The sequence below is a fragment of the Accipiter gentilis genome, chromosome 29, assembly GCF_929443795.1.
Source record: "Accipiter gentilis chromosome 29, bAccGen1.1, whole genome shotgun sequence".
In the NCBI taxonomy this organism is placed as follows: domain Eukaryota; kingdom Metazoa; phylum Chordata; class Aves; order Accipitriformes; family Accipitridae; genus Astur; species Astur gentilis.
In genome coordinates, this window is record NC_064908.1 from 12,464,027 (window position 1) to 12,478,740 (window position 14,714).

Consider the following 14,714-nt stretch of genomic DNA (forward strand, 5'->3'; position numbering starts at 1 on the left):
AGTGCAAGCTTAACTTTCACGGATTGCATCTGGGTTTACGCTCTGCACGGGTTTTATTCTTGTTATCATCTGCTCAGCCTCTACGCCACGCCACCAAGGAAGATCTCCCTGGGCACACGTGCGTGGCTGATGCAAGGAACCAGTGAGAGGTCCCAAGGGTGGACCAAGGGTGGTCTGCAGTGCCATGGCTGTCATCCTCTGGGGTCAACACTACCCCAGAGCTGACCATGGTGGGGTGAGAAGCCACCTCCTGCAGCACTGGTGGGACGGGTCAAGCCAGGGAGACGAGCTGCAAAAGACACTGCAAAACTTATTCTTCTTCCCCCCACTCCGTGGTCTTTAGACAAGCATAGAAATGCCATTACAAGAACATTAGCAGCTGCAGGATTAAACACTCTAATGGCAGAAAATGAGAGTGTAAAGACAGCACAGATAACCTTAACTCAGCCCCCTTGCAGGCATGCATTTTGATTGCTGTTTATGTATAACACTTCAGCCCGGAGCTAAATTAGCTTGGGAGTTAACTGCCTCCTGCCCTGCTTGGTGCACGAGGCAAGCTGTGCCACCACATGAAAAGAAATCGTATATTACATGGTTTTTGACCAAGTTATTAAACCACATACCTTAGAGAGACAGAACCTCATCTTATAAAAGTCTAAGTCAATAAAGACACTAGGATCCTCCAACAGCGAAAATAGCAGAAGTGCACAAGAACAAACAAATATTACTTGATGTGCACAAAAGCTGCATGATATTAAATTGAACTATCGGAGAAAACGGCTGTTTTCATAAACACAAATACACCCTCACCAAGGTTGGTCATGTCCTGATTTACATGCTCAGCTCTGCAACCTCCAAATCCCCTGAACAGGTTGCCTTTAAAAAATGGCTCAATTTTAAAATTACTTTCACCTGTCTCCTGCTTGCAAGACCCCTGTCCTACCCGGACAGGAACACCATCTGTGGCTCTGGTGACAAACTAGCCCATTTGGAAGATGATGGAAACAGGCGGTTTTTTTCCTCCTGCCAATTTCCAGAAAAGACCCTTCACTACCACATCTCATTCAGTCCTTACAAGCCCATACCTACTGCTTTGGGGGGTGCCATCAATTGTGGATGCAAAGGAGAGAATTTCAATGGAGAAGTGCCGGATTTATAGACGGGAAAAAAAAAAAAAATTCAACGCATTTGCACCTGCTAATCAAGGTAGCTATCCATCTCATTTATGCCACTGCTCCGGCAAGCCTGACAGCACAAAATCAGAGGCTGTTTCTTCCAGCATTTGGCCCTAAGGGACCGATTCTCCAGCAGGTCTCTTAAGCGATGCCCGCAGAATGTGCAAGTGAATCAGTTTTGTGCATACAAAGCAGGTAATTGTGCTCACAAATCAGGATTTGCATATGCCGCTGAAAACAGAGGCTCTCATAAACATTACTGGAGCTGGTAAGGGAGGCCAGCGAAAAAGCAAGTGCACTCCTGGATTTTACACAGAGGTATCCCAGTGCGTGGTATGAGCGGCGGTGCTGGCAACGTACTCCACATCTGTCCAAAATACAGAGAGCGAGGAGAGTTGACTGCAAGTCCCAGAAGACGAGAAACCTCCCCCGTTCTTGCTTCAAGCAGCACAGTCAGCACCTGCCAAGAGGATGGGGTATTTTGGCTGAATCCCTCCAGCCAAGGACCGCATCCTGACCCCAGCGAGGTGCCTGTCCCATCCGATGTGGCAGCACATGGCGGCTGGGGCACGGCCACCGTGTCATGTCTGCAGAGGGAAGACCCTCAGCAGCATTCATCTATATATGTATTTGCAGTCATGTCAGACCAACCAGCTTGGCTGTTTCCAAGGCAGGGGGGAAGGAGAAAGTCAGTATTTTGCTCATGTGCAGATGTTGGTGCTCCCTCTGAAAAGCCCTGATGAGCTGGTGCTTTGCAATGCGGGTTTGAAATTTGTCAGGGGGGCAGCAATCATTTAATTAAAGAGTGAGTCACACGGCAAAGACACAAGGGAAGGCAAATTAAGGTCAGGCAAGCAAAATGTATTTTGGCATTTCCTAGTGTTTCAGAGCCTCCGTTTTCACTGCGGATTATTATTCACACTGAAGTAGTACTTGGTGTCTGGAGTCATGAGTCAGCACATTGTATGGACAGATCTTATACAAAACTCCAACCCAAAAGAGGTCGTCAGTGCTGGGAAGCGGTAAGAGCTCAAGTCTCACAAGACAGAGCATACGTGACCTGGGGGCCTCTGTCCAAAGGTGTGCCAGGAGCCCTGCCGCCGAGGATGAGTCCTACCCCAAGGTCCCTGGGAAAAGGAACCTTTGGGACAAGGCTGTATCCACACTGCTGAGAAGAATGGCTCCAAGGGGAAGACTGAAGTCAGATTAGCTATAAATGTGCTGGAGGACCTCAAAGCTGGCTCTGCTGCTCTTCACAGGGGAAATCTTCAAGGCTTTCATCCTCCCGACAGGATAAACCTCAGCCCATCCTCCTCATGGACATTTTGCCCAGCCCGAGAGGACAGGGGGCAGGGGAAACCCGCAGCACCCACCATTTGGAATGCTCACAGAGATGATAAAATCCCTGACCTGAAAAGGTTGAAATCTAGGCAGGATTTATGTCCCATAGTAAAACCACAGGCCTGCGTCTCTCATGGTGATAAAAATAAATCACCCTTAAAAATAGAATGACATTAATAAAAATAGATCTAAAAATACATGCAGTGCACCACGGAGTTACGGTCTGCTCCCAGCCCGGCGTGGAAACTTCCCACCAGCTAAGGGCTGGCCAACGATGACGAACGTAAGTGGTGCTTGGGGCTATGTCCTGGGGTAGGTGTCAAACAGGTACTTCCAAAGGCCTAATTTTCAGTGGGTGGTTGCTCAGCTTTTGTGAATTTTGGAGCTCTTAAGGGGGTCTTAGATTTAGGCTCTGAAAATCAGCAGCCCCACCAGCCAGTTCTGCTCTACCCCTGTGGATCCAACAGGCAGAGACAGCAGAAAGATTTTGCTTTATCCACATGAAAACTCCCAGGCTGGAGAGAGGGGCAAGAAGCTGATTCACAGATTTTGGGTGAAGAACCCAAAGGTTCAGATCAAGGCTGCTCTCCCCTCACCTCCCATCACAGGTACGCGGGGAGGATGGGAACCAGGGACGGGAGCCGTAAAGCAGCTGGCGAGGTTAGGATCCAGCGCAGTGCCGGAGCAGAGCACCTCCCGGGCTAACGAGCATCGCTCTCTTCCCCGCAAACGAGATCTGACATGTTCTGCTCAAGCGTGGGGCATCCAGCGAGAACGACAAGCTGCTCCGGCAAGCTGGGGACGCAGGGGGAGCAGCAGCTGGGCCAGCACACGAAAACAGCCGCTCCTCACAGCGGAGGCCATGCGAGGATTAAACCAGTCCTGCTCAGTGCCAAGAACGGCGTGTGGGGGCTGGCGAGTGGAGCCACGGGGCTCTTCCAACGGGGAAGTCACGATCTGGCTCCATAAGGTCTCCCCGTGGTTTCTGCTAGAGGCAGAGTTTTTTGTCTCCTCCTGCTCTCAACCAGGGGACAGCTGAACGCATCTTCCCTCTCCTGCAGAGGTGGCTGCATTCCGATGACGCCTGAAACGATCTTTCTGCTCTGTAACATCTGGACGAGAAGAGCCGCCTCCTGCCCCATCTCCATCTGCCAGGGTGGCTGCTACCACCTCCCAGCCCTCCTTGGGACTGTAGGTGATGCCCAGGGCTCGTCCACGCAGGGAATTCATCCAGCGTAATTATTCTGCTGCAGTGATGCCTGCCAGTGCCTCCATGCAGACAAGCCTCGAGGAAGAGGAGTACTGAGAAGAGAACATCGTCTTGAGCAGGAAAATGGATTTATGAGACCAAGTTCAGTATTTGCACCTCAGCTGAGCAGTGCGTTCACGACCCTGGAGGATCTCTTCCTCTCAAGACGCCGTGTATGAACAGCACAGTCCATGGCAGTGGAAGCCTTAGAAAAAGCCATCTCCTCTGTAAGCCATCCCTCTTCAAACCCCCTGGCAAAACCAGCAACCAACATCCCTACTCACAGCCACCAATCTCATACACAAACACATAGTGAAGAAACTCTCATTGCTAAGAGAGGAGGGAAGCAGCTGATGCGGAAGGCCAGGGCTAACCTGGGAACAGTACTTCTCAGTGAGGAGACAGGCGGGTTTGTGTGCTCTTTAGCTGCAGAGCATGCCAGGAACAACAGGGCCACTTGTCTCCACACCACCAAGAAGGCATCCCACCGGAGGTGAGGCACTGGGGAGCAGGAGCAACGCTCACTGCTGCAGAGGACATGGCACACCCCATGTTACAAAAAAACAGCACAGACCCTGAGCCACCTTCCCGTGCAAGGTCCTGTCACCTGCACCAGCTGAGGAGATGTCACCTCCTGAGGGCCAGCCGTTGGCTGGGGTCACATATTTATTTCTCACCCATGCAGCCCCCCTGCCTTCATTCACTAGTTGCATGGTTGCTGTTTTCTGTATTCCCAGCTCACCACAGACTCCAGGATCCCCGTTTGTCACCCACGAGCACGTAGGCCAGAAGGAAAGGTGACACTTCTCCTTTGCCCGGCCCCACATCTCTAGAGTCCCAGCAGCGCCAGCAGCTGCTGCTTCACAGGGGCAGCCTTTGCATGCAAGCAGAACGTGCTCAGCAAAAAGGTCATTTACGGATGGGGAAAGATGGCGGACTTCACAACTCCATGAGGAAGGGCTGGAGGAGAGATCCAACCTAGGTGACTATCAGGTAAGAGCACTAATGGGAAATGTGGTGCTCTGCGGTGGAATGGTCAAAAAAGAAAAGGGATGGAGATGGGGCAAGATCATGAGTAGTTTTTCCAGACTGGACAGCAAAATAGCACAACTTAGAAGCAGATAAACTCCATGAGACTGCAGCTGCGACACCAAAGAACTGATAGGTCCACCATTTCAAATCCTCATCTTTGCGCCCACCTTCTTTATACTTTGCTGATGGGGGTCACTACTGTGTGACCCTGCTGGTACCTCTTGGTCCTCTGTGCCTAACACCAGGCTAAGGCAGAGGTGAGCCGAGCAAGCATCGAAGTACCCAGAGACAAACCTTCTTCCTCGCATCTCCAAGCTTTGCAAGGTCTTCACTCTTCCCTGGCCGCCCTCACCTGTCTCTTGGTCACACAGTTGTTCACAGGCATCAGTGGTCCTCTGTCCACAGAGGTCTCTCACCCAGGGGGATGTGGCATTGATCTGATAGTACAGGGACAGCTTGGCTGGATTAAGCCAGTCGGAGATGTCCAAGTAGCTCCCCTCGCTCACAACGAAGCTGCTGCCTGGAAGGTGGGAAAAAAGTGCAATAAGTGAGTCTAAAAATTAAACAAACAACCAACAAAAAAAAACCAAACGGGTGTTTTGTCCCAATATCAGAACACTCTACTCTTCATGAGCTGCTGTGATGTCAAGATCAACAAAATAAAACCAAGTTCACCAACACTCAGACCCAAAGAACTTCATTTGACCATTCCTCTCCATATGAATGTGCCCCAACGAATGGTCCATCAGCTGGGACACTCCTCAGCCCCTATCCCTACCCTACTCAGCATCACGAGACACTGGATTTGAATCCCAGATCTCTGCAAAAATATGGACCAATGTAATTATTCTGATCTGTCAGACTGGAGCATCACTTCCCCAGCTCATGCAAGTGGTGTCCGCAAGATGCCTGGATGCCAGGCTTAAGACACGGATGGGCAGCAGCAGCATCGGCTGTTCCCACTTCTGTTCTTTAGTTGAAGGTGAGTGAACTGGCCCAACACACATCATCTCGTATGAGTGGTCTCGTGTCAGAGACACTCCCCCACCCTCTTCCTCCTGAGAGTTAGAAGTGAATTGCTGCCAAAAATCTTTTCTTACAAAATCTTACGTTTCTTTATTTTGTGAAATGTATTTTTCCCCATTGGCATCTGGGAATATGCATCATCTAATTAGCCAAATAGATTTTCAGTTCAGCCCAATCATTTCCTTATCCAACATCTGAGGCCCAGCATCACTTGGGGGATTTTGCAGGCACAGAGGTCCTCATTAACTCTGATCTTCAATTACATTGATTATAAGACTGCCTCCATAATAGCACTGCACAGATCAGAGGGGAGCCAAAACCCCTCTGCCATTAAGTGGTGTTTTGCAAAAGTTACCAGGGTAAAAGCCTCTAAAAACAGGGGAGAAGAAAACTTCAAAGAGGAGTGGGCAAGGGGAACTGCCAGGTAGCCCAGGAACCCAGAGCCATCCTTCCACTAAGCGCTAGGACTTGCAAATATGAGCAAAATTTGCAATCACTATCTGAAGATTCAAATCCTTCTTAGCGATCACCCAAGGATGGCAAGTCTATAGAGCCAGGGTGTATTTTCATGAAACTTTAGGGCCTGTATCACTTAGTAAAGGACTGGGGCATCATTTTCCCAAGCACTGCATAAGCTCTTAGCTCAATGAAAGCCACGCGATTAAAAAAGCAAGACAAAAAACCCCCATAGCAGCAACCAACCCACACAAACCTGCCTGAACACAAACTCCTGATTTTCTTTTGAAGAGAATCACTGATGCTTTAGCAAGAAGGAGCCCTTCTAAACCTCATCCCATGCCACATTATCCATGCAGAGGATAAAGAAAGCAAAGCTTGAAGTAAAGCAGCCCAGTGAGCGACCCCATTTTCAGGCATCCTGAGATCTCAGCACCATACAAATCTGGGCCCTAATTTCACGTGAATTCAAATCTTTGACACTTACACTGTTTACACACCATAAACATATTCACAGACACATCTCTACACTCAAAGCCAATGGAGGCTGCCAAGCTACTGACTGTTCAAGCAAATGAAAATTAGACATCCAGGATCCAGCTGCTCTAGAGACACAGCAAGGCAGGAGCCTGCATCACCAAGGCTGCAGGATACATCTCAATCAGCCACACGGCAGCAGTAAATTGCCAGGTAAACTCCACAGCACCGGTGGAAAGCATCGAAACACTGAGCACAAAGAAGTACCTTAGAGCCACGTAATTTTATTTTTAATTATCATTCTTTTCCATGAATATTTAAAGATAGCTTTAAATACCAATGATAACTATTGCTAGTTTATTTTACCAGAAATGCATCATGAACCCATTGGGAGTGTTTACTATTTATGCGTACGTGTCTATGTAGTAACCTGTCAATCTTGCTTTCTTCCTTATTTTTGTAGTTCCCTAATAAAGAGTGAGGCTTGGGAGGCACGTAAGCACATTTTGAGGCTCAGCTACAGACGACTCCCAAAACTGAAGAGCAAAACCACCAGCTCTCAATTAAATCCCTACTTAATGAACCCCACTTCTAGTTAAAATACAGCCAGCCTGAAAGTAACAGAACCAAATCAGACATAAAACAGTCTTATAATTAGTATTCATAAAGACGAAGGTGACTCGAGCTGGCAAAGCATCCTGACCCAGGAGCTACTACCCGGAGGGGACCCCATGGTCAGGGTGGGAGATAGAGGGGTGACCTCTGGAGCTCCCCACATGCTGAACTTTTCCAGGAGGAGGAAGCACATTCATGGCCTTGCTGCCAAATTTTCACCTTCTTTGGATAATCCAGCCTGTTTGCTGCTGGAAGTATAAAACCCCCCATACCATCTATTTATGGAAGTACTTCCTAAATCAACACCAAAATGTGACACCTGGCCGGGAGCCAATAACCTCTCTTTCAGCAGAAGTTTGGTGTCCATATAAAACCACAAGTTTAGGAAGTTTGAAATCATTTGCAAATTGATCAAACTTTGCCATATTCTGTACACAGAAAGACCTTCCCAAATATAATGCACCCATAACTTGAAAAAGAAAAGTCCTAGTATTTTCAAGAATAATTACTTATTTTGATTTTAGTAAGTCTGATTGAGAAATCATCCTCAATATCTGAAGTTAAAAAAAAAAAAAAAAAAAAAGCTGAAGTGAAAACATTTGAATCCAAAATCCCTGAATTCAAGTTCAGTGTAAAATGGAGTTTTTCTACTTCAGTCTAAGGAAAAGAAAACGAAACAAACCAAACCAAACCAAACCTGGGGAGATTAAATTCTTTAGTTAATTGTAAAGACTTTCCTTCCTTTCTAGGAGGGAGGGGACAACTTCCAGCAAGGAAACTTCTCACATCTTTGAAGCTGAGTCTGTCGCACATTGGCTGGGCAGGATTTTTAGAGCTGTTCACAAACATCCTCATCACCTTCACTCCCATTGAAAATACAAACAAACATCCCAACCTTGATCCCTTTACAGCTTGCCTGAGAAAAAAGTAACAGGAAAAGGCATACTACAAATATTTTGAAAGCTAAGATTCTGAAGATTTCAAAGCCTTTTCACATAATTTTTCTCTTTATTTTCAAAGAATCCACACATAGAAAACAGTTTTCAAAAGTCACCAGTGTGCACTTATCAAAACCATCTTGAAAAGCTCAGAAAGGGCGGGTTGAGTATCAAATCCTTTCAGAAACTACTGAGAACAAACATTTTCTAAGCAAAAGCCATTTCAAGCATCTTTAGCTTTCCAGGAACATCAGCCAGGTTTGTTTTCACTAATGCGCAATCTCTCAACAGAGGGGAATCGAGGAGGCGGGAAGGGGGGTGAGAGGGAACCCGAGGGGCTCACACCGCCGGGGCAGTGGGGGGCAGACCCCGCTCCAAACCACCCTCTGAAACCTGCCTCAAGGACCTCAGACCCCACCGAATCACCCCCACACCTGCACCCGGTTTGAAGCACACCTACAGCTGCTGCCCACCGACCCTGGGGAGCAGATCCCAGCAGACATACTCGCCAAAAACACCCCGAGAGACTGTCCACCCTGCTGTCCTCTGCTGCCAACCCCGTCCCCTCCCAGACACAAGTTTTGAGCTTCCCATTCAAACTCCTGGGGATATCACCCTTAAACAGAGATATTTAGGCCTCAGGGTAACGCAACCATCGGTACAGTGTCAACCAAACAAGGGAACACAACAACGAAATGGCAGCGCTCTACCCACCACCACCTCCCAGGAACCCCCAGTGTAGGACACGTCCCTCCAGCGCTGTTGGCTTTACGAGCCAGTCTGTGCTGTACAGCAGCATTGCAGTGCCGTAGACAACATCAGTACCCAGCTACACAACTGCCTCCCGGCTCCACGAGGTCCACCAGCACTTTGGGGGATTGATTTGTTTGGGGTTTTGTATGCGTGTGTTTCCCCCACCCCACTTCCTTCTCCAACGCTGATCAAAGCCAGATCAGTTATGGCAGCATCAAAAGTTCATGTCTCTTATGCTGGGGTCTCCTTCAAAGTTCAGTGGAACTGCTTAAGCCTTGACAAAAGAGGCTTGAAGTTTTGACATTTCAAAAATCATTTTCCAGAACACAACAGGATAAAACAGCTCAGAAGAGATATCTAACAAGGGAAAAGAACAAAGTGCCCAAAAGGCAGCCAAAAGGGTTTGGCTTTTCCTTTCTGTCTCTCTCTTTTTCAAGGGAAAAGATCAAAAATATTTTTTTTTGAAGAATTTATATTTCTTCTCCCCCTGCTCTTTTTGTCTTCTTTGGTCCATTCACTGTTTCTTGGCCAACGAAACTCCTTTTCATCTAAAATTAGTATTTTGTGTTGGAAAGCTATGGAAGGTCATACTACAGGTTGCTATTAATGTATCTATCCCTATACTATCATGCAATTATAATCCTGTTACAGGTATTTTTTTAAACACTAGAGGAAGGATTATCCCTCTTGCTCCATTCTATAGGTACAAAGAATAACTCTATTTGATTTCTTTAGAGGCCTGGGTTTTTTTCCTTGTTAAACTTGAAAGAACATTTCCCAAAGAGACAACTCCTCCCCTGTCAGCTCTTTCCATTGATCAGCTCTTGTTCTCCTGTCCTGGTCCAAGGGAATAAAAACTTCTGCTTCTTAAATTTCTTTCAGAAAATGCAGAAGAAACAGACAGACATTGGGTGTCCAGGACATACATATACTGACCTAACCAAGCAAACCCGGCTTAGTGCAGGATTGTACCTGCGGACTAATGTGGCGCTCAGCTTTACCAACCCTCTCCTGCTCAGCGAAAAACTAGGAAATTTTTGAATAATTTAAATCCTTCAAAGTCAAACTCTTAATTCTATATTCTAATTTGAATCCAGGGATATTGTCATACTGGGTTAAAATCTGAGCTATCCACTTCATCTTGGTTTTCAAATGGTTTCTCTCTTGAACAAGATGAAATGCTTAAACAGGAAGTTATGATAGCGAGTTTTTAAAACAATAGAAGCCTACAGACATTCCTTTCATCTACTCTTCCATCAGCCAAAGTGCATACAGTTTACATTGCGCACAGTGCTTGACTCAAGGATGTACTTTCAGCACACAGACTACTTGCACGGCCGTGGGCGGCTCATGCCAGCGCTCCCCAACCCACTGATGATCAAACCCAGAGACCCCCATCCCTTAGAAATGCTGTCAGTCCTGCCAGAGCTTTTTCACTCTGGCAAAGCAGAAGCAAATTAGTGATACAAATCTGTATGTAATTATAGCTCAGACTAGAAGCATCTTTCCTGTGGGAGGAGCAGGGTTACATTTTAATTGTTAAATTGCACTTTCTTGATAATTCTGACAGACTCTTTCTTTGGGTTTTCTTGGCAGTCAGTCTTGATTTTGCCAGGGCTGAACTTCTGACAAGCAGCGCATGCATTTAACTTTATACAGCACGTAGATGACACAGCCAACTTTTCCAGCCCAAGGAAGATGGCATCTTCCCACCCCTGCCTTGTGGTCAAGTTCACACTGCAATGAGATCTCCCACAGCGTTATCACACAATATAATCATGCAGGTGTTAGTAACAGCACATCTCTGTCCTCAGTAGGCATCTGGGCCAGCAATGGCTGAGACAGACATTAGACTCCTAAAGAAAAGCTTTTCCTTAATGCTCCTTATCTCCCAACTCCCACGCTCCAGCCTGGGGCTCTTTCTCAGTGATGCTCTCTAGATTTTGGACAAGGGTTTGGGGAAATCCATCCTAAATCTAATCGCATCACAAAGTATACGATGGATGAGTTATGATAGGCTTTAAAAAACATAAAGTGTGTGTGAATGGAGATTTTTTTCAGCCAGCACCGAGACCAAATGTCCTCCCAGGATGGCAGAACACACAACCAAAAGGCAGCACGTGCAAAGTTAATACACCACAGGACTGAGTCGAGCTACCACCCACTCACCGAGAGACTGCACGCCAGCAGTGCTACTTGTTGGGAGAACGATAAAGTGAAGCAGCACATTCCTAGCTATGCAGCCTCAAAAATCCTCACCTCATTGCTGCATCATTGCTGCTGCAGGTACCCCATGAATTCTTGCTCGAAAGCAAGCGTCAGCTTCCCGGGACTGAGCCACCACCATGCTGCAAGCAGGCAGGCAGGGTCTCATCCGCAGTTTGCTTCTTTCCATCTAGGAAGGGAGCAGGTTAGTTGGTCAAAGATGTTGTGCCTTGCTGTAGTTTTTTCTAACCATCCCTCCCAAATTAGAGGGTAAATGGTGTTGGTAGAAGCTCAGCAGGCGCTGGATGCCACCTCCTAGTGGTGGGCACATCCCGCCTCTCTCGGGCTACAACAGCTCCCAGCTCTGACCCGGCCCCTGCTGACAGTATCCAAATATCAACACCAATCCCCGGTGCTTTGTTCCAATGAATCCTGCAAAGGAGAAAGGATGAGGCATTTGCCTTCCCTTGCAAACCGAGCTGTCCTGGCAGCCGGGCGTGCTGCTGGCAGGCACGTGGCTGGGGGAGCTGGGCCGGCTCGGGGAAGAACTGAGCGAGGATCACAAGCCTGTCAAAGGCACGATAAAAACACGATGTACTTCAGCCTCCAGAATCTTATTAGTTCTTCATGCAAAGTGCGTTCGCGCCGTAAAACCGTCTTGGAATCCCTTTGATCCACGCTGATACTGTTTATAAATTGATGTTAATATTTAGAGTTCATGTCTGGTAACGCTGCAGCCATTTGCTTGCATTTTCTTGCCAGCCAAACAGGCGCAGGAACAGGAGTGAGCTATAATGCAGACATGGAGATGACCTGGTGATTAAGAGCTGATGGAATTAAATGCAATCTGTAAAACTGCCCCCCAGACATGGGCACCTTACCAGCAACATGGGGGTTCTGGGTCAGCCACACCTGGCACTGACTCTGCAACAGGAAAGTATTGGTTCTGCCGAAGCCCTGACCCAGGTCTCCGTACAGCAAAACAGGTACCTCTGCAGCACAATGACTCCGGGGGAGGGAAACAGCACAAGACAAACTGATTTCCATTCCCCCTGCTGATTTCAGATGGGGCTGGTGGGGCTGGGACCAGCTGGAGAACACAGGGGACCCCAAAGGCAGCATCTCTCTGAAAGCTCAGATGGTACTTTTGAGATCAGATCCCTTTCTCCATCCTTCTGGTATAGACCTGGGGTGCTTCACATGTAAATCGAAGAGCATCTCCAGCTTTTCCTTGCTGTAAAAAGGAACGGGGAGGCAGCCGGTTCCCCACCTCCTGCTGCTCATTTCTCTGCACCCTCATGCGCAGCACGTGCTGAGCACATGCGCGGGCAAGCGCCTGAGGACACAAGCTAATGCCCGGTCACCTCTGAGGGCTGTGTAAGATCGAGCAGGAGATGTCAAAAGCAAACAATTTAAAGCAACACATTTAATTAAAACCAAAATGAGAAGTTGTTGCGAGTCCAACAATTGCAGTCCGCAGATCTCCGGCAACCTTCGGGGAAAATTAACACAAGCTGCTAATAGCAGCATCCAGTTCCACTGGTGTCTTGGTGGAAACAGTGGTGGTGGGAAGGTAGGAAATAATCTTCACATGAACCGATCAGCTGCGTGACAATCACAGAACGTCAACGTTCAGATGCAGACGCACGAAGCTTAAAAGAAAAAAATAAAAAGAAGCTACAAAGAAGTTTCCTCCAACTCTGCCATCTTGTCCGACACTCAAACCCAAAGCACGGACTCGAGCGACGATTCCACCTCCCGCTGCTCTCCTGGCTTTGCACGGGGTGGGACCAGGTTTGTTTTCCTCCCCGTGTTGCTTGCAGGGGAACGTTCGTCCTGGGGGGGATTTATCCACGTTTGCAGGAGGGATGAAGCAGAAAGGCAGGCGGCTGAGAGCAGAGCCCACCGCGAGGACAGCGCCTGCGGCTGCGGTGCCTCTGCTCGCTGACCTCCATAAACCAGCCAGTCCGCAGCTCAGCGAGGTTTCAGACAGAGGGATTACCACATCTCCTCTGGCACGCATCTCATAAGAGGAGGGAAGGTGGTTGCGAATGCCCTGAGATGTCTTTGAAGTGACAGAAACCTGCTTTATGCCCTTTACTTTATTTCCACTTATAAAACGAAGCCCTACAAGCCCCTAGCTAAATGTAGCTCTTGCTTCCTTCTGTACGCACCGGAGGATCTCACCTACCTCTCCCACTAAAGTATCCAGATACAAACATCCACCCACACCATATATAACTTCTTCGCAGGCTGTAAAAATGGGAAGCTTTAATTGATACTATATTTCAAACTGTTGTGCAGCAAGGACGTACTCCAGGCTGAGTCCTCTAGGGTATCTTTCTCCAGCCCTGCCTTCCCCGCAAGCCGCTCCCCATTGCTGTATCTCTACTTTTTGAATGATTACTTACAAGAAAGAAAAAAACCCACCAACAACTATTGAATGTATGGAGCTGAGTGGCTCACATATTCATAAGGGGTTTTATTGCTCAGATGGAGGGGCTCTCTTTCCTTTCTTCCCCCCTTTGACACTGCTAAAGGGTCCTTTAAATAATGCTTTGCATTTCCATACCCTCATAAAAGCCACTACGAGTCTTTCTATAAATCTGAGCCGTCTCTGAAATCAGAACGATGCCTTCTGCTCAGCGCAGGCAGAGGCTGCCCTGAAACACAATGCCCTGGAGCAGCAGAAGGGAAGAAAGGGATGCTCCCACCATCACATCCTAAGAGAAGATTTAGAGGCACCGACCCTTGTCGGAGGCACGAGGCCCCCAGCCTTCCCCTGCCAGCCATGGCAGCAAAGACCACGGCAGCTTCTGCCAGGCTTTCCTGGATTTGGCCGCCCTGTGAAATGAAGGCAGAGCAGCTGTACAAACCAGGCAATAATTGCTCAGAGGGGAGAGAGGCTGGGGGGTGGGGGAGAACCCCATCAAATGAACAAAAGGAAGAAAATTAACCGAGAGAGAGAAAGAAGGGCAACAGAGACTGGCTGGTTGCTAATACTCCTGCTTGGAATACGTTCTCCCAGCCTTTGCTGCCAGTTGGCTTCTGGTCCCAGTCCTTCCCCTCCCCGTTCCCATCCTGCGACTCCAGCGGGCTCGGGAGCTGCTCTCTCTAACACGGCTGCTCACAGCAGAGGGGAAAGCTGCTTGCCTCTGAGGCTGAAGATATTTGGTGGGGCTTTCTCCCCTCCTCCTCTTTCCAACTCGGCTTTGGCTCCCAGAGCGCTGGAGCTGGCTGGCGCCTATTTAAAGTTTCCTTCAAAGATGAGTTTTCATCTGCTAGGAGAGGGATTTCTTTCAGCCTCTGCTTTTGTTCAGCTTTTCCTGTAGAGGTGTTGGTAGCTGCTCTGCTTTAAGATTTTCCTTGGCTACTGGCTTCTATTGAAATACTGCATTTCAAAAAGGAATGAGAGGGCACCCTTCTCTCGCACGGGAACATCTCCCG

General features: G+C 48.1%; 1 protein-coding gene across 2 annotated transcripts in view; it reads right to left on the reverse strand.

Moving 5' to 3' along the window:
* The window catches only part of ASTN2 (astrotactin 2), a 361,171-nt gene that overhangs the window by 209,563 nt on the left and 136,894 nt on the right, over window positions 1–14,714 (reverse strand). For both annotated transcript variants that reach the window (XM_049832481.1, XM_049832482.1), the window contains exon 7: window positions 5,150–5,317. In XM_049832481.1, the coding sequence (XP_049688438.1) occupies window positions 5,150–5,317 (168 nt within the window). The remainder of the gene's footprint in view (window positions 1–5,149; window positions 5,318–14,714) is intronic.